This window comes from Sinocyclocheilus rhinocerous, unplaced genomic scaffold (genome assembly GCF_001515625.1).
Source record: "Sinocyclocheilus rhinocerous isolate Xijiao unplaced genomic scaffold, SAMN03320098_v1.1 scaffold2091, whole genome shotgun sequence".
In the NCBI taxonomy this organism is placed as follows: Eukaryota; Metazoa; Chordata; class Actinopteri; order Cypriniformes; family Cyprinidae; genus Sinocyclocheilus; species Sinocyclocheilus rhinocerous.
The window spans coordinates 228,142-234,274 of NW_015632714.1; the positions used below are offsets into that span (position 1 = coordinate 228,142).

The 6,133-nt window shown below is 33.1% G+C and overlaps 1 protein-coding gene across 1 annotated transcript in view; it reads left to right on the forward strand.

The window, feature by feature from the left end:
- The window catches only part of LOC107742759 (utrophin-like), a 16,192-nt gene extending 10,662 nt beyond the window's left edge, over positions 1–5,530 (forward strand). The window contains exons 9-10 of the mRNA XM_016555796.1: positions 3,667–3,833; positions 5,455–5,530. Of these exons, the coding sequence (XP_016411282.1) occupies positions 3,667–3,833; positions 5,455–5,530 (243 nt within the window). The remainder of the gene's footprint in view (positions 1–3,666; positions 3,834–5,454) is intronic.
- Positions 5,531–6,133: the final 603 nt, after the last annotated feature.

Sequence of the window (6,133 nt, forward strand, 5' to 3'; positions counted from 1 at the left end):
AAAAGTATTTTATTTTATTTGTAAAAATGTATTTGTATTATTATTTTCAAATATTATATAATTTAATAACTATAATTTATTACATTTTATAATATAAATATATATATATATATATATATATATATATAATAGGGCAATCAAAATTAACATTTCCACCACAGTCATTTCCACCACAATCAATATTATTATTCTATTATTTTATTTTATTTAGCACAAAATACGACTATCCCTCAGTTATGGTGTCATTTCCTCTCCAAACAACAATTTTGCCAATAATAAAGTCCTTCAAAGGTTAGTGTACATGTTTGTTTATTGAGAAGACAGTGACAATGAAGAGCTTGAGATGAAATATGAAACGTGATGCTGTGTGAAGAAAAATCAGTGGAAATATATTGTCCATTGTCCATTTATTATCCTTTATATGTCTTTTTTTTGTACAGCACAATGGTCAACTACTGTTGATTTTTATTGTGCTATATAAATAAATTTCGATTTGATTTGATATTGTGAACAGAAAGTAATACGTTTTTTAAGCTAATATTATTTATGTAGTAATTGTGTTAAAACGTTTAAAATCATTTCTACCACATAATGAACAGTGATTTGAGATGTGTTGCCAATTATAATTATTCATAATGGTTTAGGGGAAAAGCTTTTTTGATTTGATTTGTTGTTTGTATAATCAGATTGTTAGTGTGATCAGCTTTCATGAGGTTTTCTTGTTGACATCTCTGATATTTTCTCACTCTGCTGTCTGTATGTTTCGCAGCGCTGTTGCATTTGTAAGCATGTGTCCAGAGGAGTATGAGTGAGTATCTGCAGTCTCTCCTCTCATTCTCTGATTTAGTTTGAATCTGTTTTCATCCCTTCATCCACTTCAAAACCATTAAACAAATAAATTGAATCCCTTTTGCATTCATGTGTTTGGCGTTAAGATGTCATGTTTGATGCTATCAGCAATAGCTTTGCACGAAAATCCCTATATATATCAATCTTCAAAGCTAGTGGGCGTCATTTAATCAAGCTCTAACTCTACCTATTTATTTTACAGAAAAACTCCTGCCATTGAAGACCTACATTGATCCCCATACATATGAAGACCCCTGTGCGGCTGTCCTCAAGTTTGCCAGTGAAATTCACCCTAGTCATATCACCAAGCAGAAAGTCATTGGTGCAGGTCAGTGTTATTTTAGTATTAATTATATACTATCATAGTGTTTATAAATTTGTAAGTCTTTTTGTGCTTTTGTCATTTGTATTAGTTTTTTAATATTACTATTTAGGATTCATTTACTTTTAGTTCAGTTTTAGTTTTAGTTCTGATTTATGTTTTAATTCTAGCTAGTCATTATAGTGCTTCGACCTAAACTTATTTCAGGTTTCCAAAGCATTGCGATTAAATCGAGGTTAAATGGAGATTTATGAGTCAGATTTTTCTATAGACTGTTATAGTTTTATTATTATTTTGAATTAGCTTTATTTTTATTATTAAGTTTTCATTTTATTTTACTTTGTCATTTTTTTTATGTTATTGTTTAGGTTTAATTTACTTTTATTTCAGTTTTAGTTTAGTTCAGTTGTAGTTTTGATTTATTTCCAGTTATTTTAGTGCTTCAACCTAAACTTATTTCATTGCCAAAACAACAGTTATAAAGTAACCTTGTGAGATCAATCTCAATGTTTTTCTCAATGTAACACCAAAGTGTGTACTTGAAAAATCGGATCTCAGTACAAACTCAAATATAATTTTTTTTTATCAAATTCTTCCAAGACCAACTGATCTACACAAATATTTTCAGTACAGATCTGTAAGAAAAATCTGAGCAATAAATTGTTCCTTTGGCTGAAGTCCATCATTTGGCCAAGTTCAATTTATGACCAGAACAAAATCTCTACTTTTTGAGAAAGTGAAAAAATGTACACTCTAAAAAATGCTGGGTTAAATACAACCCAGTGCTGGGTAAAATAGGGACAAACTCAGCAATTGGGCTGTTTTGACCCAGCGGGTGGGTTACTACCCAGAAGGTTGGTGCTGAAAAACAAGTTCCGCTCAAAGAAGTACTTCACCAAACACCCTCGGCTCGGCTACCTGCCCGTGCAGACCATCCTGGAGGAAGAGCATTCAGAGACGTGAGTTTTATTCAAGAAGCATCTTTCCAGATGAGACCTCTCTAATTCTTGACTAAAAAGTGCAAGAATAAACTACTTCCTACTTTTACATCCTGACTACAGGATGCCATTTCTCTATTGTAGCAATGACGTCTTGTCATTGCTCAGCCTCATGGGAAACATGCTTCTCTGTTTCTGTTTTGCTAAGGAGTTGATGAATTACTAAAGGTCTATTCATGTGTAATTCGAATGCTGGAACAGATAAGAGGCCGTTCATCGATGTGATTCCAAAGCTGCGCTATAACATCGACACGCAAATGCTGCTTCCCTCTCGTGGATGTGAATTTAATTACAAAAGCAATCAGGTGTCTGTTTAGTGAGATCGAGGGGGAAATGAAGAGACAGGACATTTATCATGTTCACGGCAGTCATTAATATTGAAATAAAGCAGCTGTTCTCGCTGGATGTTGTAATGTCAGAGCACAGACAATAGTAGTTTTGTGTTGAATGTCTTTATTACGTGTCCTGCTTGTGGCTGTTTTGTCAACTACAGCTGCTTTTGTCCTTTGAAAACTCAAAATAAACTCTTTTTGCTTTAATTAATTTTTTGCTACTTCTAAGCTTATTTTTATATTTTGCAATATTTCTTTTTATTGTCCCAGACCCAGATGCTTAATGTTAAACTATATTATATATTTAAAAAATTACATTTTTTTAACAATGATCTAAACAGAGTGAAATAATCATTAACTAATAAGCATACATTAAAAGATGACAATGTTTAACAAAAATTCTGACACGCAAATCAATGAACATGATTCTATGATACATAATTCAAGTGTGTGAGACATTATATATTCCTAAAGGGGGCTGCTGAACGGATGCTCGGACTTGTTTATTTGGGGATAGGGGCTCATCATTACACTTCACTGAGTTTTGACACATAAATAAATGATGAGCTCAGTTATAAGAGTGGCAGGCCTGCCAGGGGATTTACATCGCCACTTTCAGACGCTTAGCGCTCGATTCGACAGCTGACGCACAAGCTACCGAGAGATATTTAAATGAAATCCACTTGATTTGTGTGTGCGCGTTCCCATAATATCACATGATGGAGTGCTTTATGATGTGGACCACATCCGCTGGTGTAATGGAGTATTTATAAATCCGCCCTGGACGGATCCTCCAATACTTCACTGTTTTACTTGGGTCACAGTGGAGCTCTTTTCATTTAATGTTGCATGTAATGAAAGACTCTTGATAGTCCTGCCTTAACTGGCCTGCTGTAATTGATTCATAACAGTAGTAGCAGTTTTAATGTCACGAATGATCACAATTGGCCCCATTTGCTTCACTTCAAAATTACTAATGGATCCCTTCCCCTCAGGCTAATAAGGTTGTGATGGGATATTATAGTTTTTGGGTTGTAGTTGAATACGCGTCTGAAATGATAAATAGACCATCTGAGTGCTTTTAGACTCAGACAGCTCCATTATAGAGCGTCATGCAGTGCATTGTGGTTATGAATGAGGGGTTTGTCTGTCGTCTGGGGTTCAGGTGGGCCGTGATGATGTCATTGAGCTGCAGCAGTTTGTGGACTGGATGCATTTGGAGCCGCAGTCCATGGTCTGGTTGCCTGTCCTTCATAGAGTCGCCGCCGCAGAAACCGCCAAACATCAGGCCAAATGCAACATCTGTAAAGAGTGTCCCATGGTGGGCTTCAGGTAAACAAAGGGAATTATGGTGAAATTTGTTTTAGGGTGGACAGCTATGACATTGTCATATAGAAAATAGAAACTCTTCATTTTCTTCAGCAGAGGAGGTGCATAACCTTCAGACAAGGTTGTTCGTCAACCTCAAGAGGTCAAACAAAATAGCATTTTAGCTATTATATTATTATTACAATAAAATATACAATTAAAATAAATAAAATCAATTATAATAAAATTTTTGTACAGCACAATGGTCAACTACTGTTGATTTTTATATATTGCTATATAAATAAATTTCGATTTGATTTGATATTGTGAACAGAAAGCAATACGTTTTTTAAGCTAATATTATTTAAGTAGTAATTGTGTTAAAACGTTTAAAATCATTTCTACCACATAATGAACAGTGATTTGAGATGTGTTGCCAATTAACATTAAAATTAAATATATAAACAGTGTTGAAATTTAAAATGACACCATAAAACACACTATAATTATAATAGTAATAATAATAATAATAATAATCATGTCAGAATGGGCAACAAGGTTTTTTGTGCATTTGATTAAAAAATTAAGTGATGGTTCATCAATGTATATATTATTTGTGTGGACAGTGCCATAAAAGTCAAGTCACATTTATTCATATAGCACTTTATACAATACAGATTGTTAAAAAAGCAGCGAACAGTGATTTGAGATGTGTTGCCAATTATAATTATTCATAATGGTTTAGGGGAAAAGCTTTTTTGATTTGATTTGTTGTTTGTATAATCAGATTGTTAGTGTGATCAGCTTTCATGAGGTTTTCTTGTTGACATCTCTGATATTTTCTCACTCTGCTGTCTGTATGTTTCGCAGCGCTGTTGCATTTGTAAGCATGTGTCCAGAGGAGTATGAGTGAGTATCTGCAGTCTCTCCTCTCATTCTCTGATTTAGTTTGAATCTGTTTTCATCCCTTCATCCACTTCAAAACCATTAAACATCATCAGGGAAGGGAATTCAAGCTGTGTATTCGCTCTTAATACGCAGTGGCCACAATTAAAATGTTTGAATGTGCATGCAAAATATCAAACCAATTAGCAGCTTTACTCAAATGTTACCGATATCACCAAAATGCTTAAAAGCTTTTCTCAGAACTATGATTTTTTTTTTTTGCTGTAATGTTGCAGTGATTTTTAATGGATGCATAATGTCAGTTCTTCTTTCAAGTTTAGGCTTAAAAAGTTGTGCTTATATACCAACTTTCTTTTAAATAAACGCCACTTGGTTTGATATTTTAACTAATGTAATGGCATTTTGAGTGTGCCTTAAGTGTCCACTATAGACACTGAAACAGCGTATTCATACAACAGAAAAGTTTTTTTTAATTGGCAACACTGAAAAGGTTTCGATTGCAGTCCGTATCAACTAATGAGCAGGTTTTTATAATAAAGCATCTCTTTTTCTCACCCTACTACAAGTACGTTTTCTTTTAAGCTGCGTTGTTTTGCCTCTTTCCTTAACAAGCTGTTTTGCTGAATTGAATATTTCATCTTGACAGCTGCAGGGAAATAAAAAAGAAAATGCTTCAGACATTTTCACATTTTACAGTTGGGTACATGCATCACACTGAGCTTTCACTTTTCATTTTTAGGTCGACACAGAACAAGAGAGAATCCAGTGCCATCTTACCTGTAGCAGAATCTCACCTGTCAACAGGAAAAATGTGAGTGGCAGCAGTTTGTCATTCTGTCAGTCACTCTGACACCTGAACTAACAGACTGATGAGTGAACATTTCATATTTGACCTCACTGTGACCAGCACAAATACATTTGTTTCATACTCCTGGACTAATTCAATACAGACACATAACGGCAGTATGCTCATGTTTAATCATAGAGATCCTAAAAATAATTATTAAAATTTGAATAAGCATTGCGCCAAATTTACTTTAGTATAACTGAGATACTATTCGAGTTTTTTTTTTATATTTTGATTGTTTATATTTTTATATTTTCGGTTTTCATTTTGTTTGACGTTTCAGTAATTTAGTTTTTTTTTTTCCTTTTAAATATGTCTATAGTGTTTATTCATTTTTTTTTTTTTTAGTTTGTTAGTATGCTCATGTTTAATCATAGAGATCCTAAAAATAATTATTAAAATTTGAATAAGCATTGTGCCAAATTTACTTTAGTATAACTGAGATACTATTCGAGTTTTTTTTAAATATTTTGATTGTTTATATTTTTATATTTTCGGTTTTCATTTTGTTTGACGTTTCAGTAATTTAGTTTTTTTTTTTTCTTTTAAATATGTCTTTAGTGTTTATTCA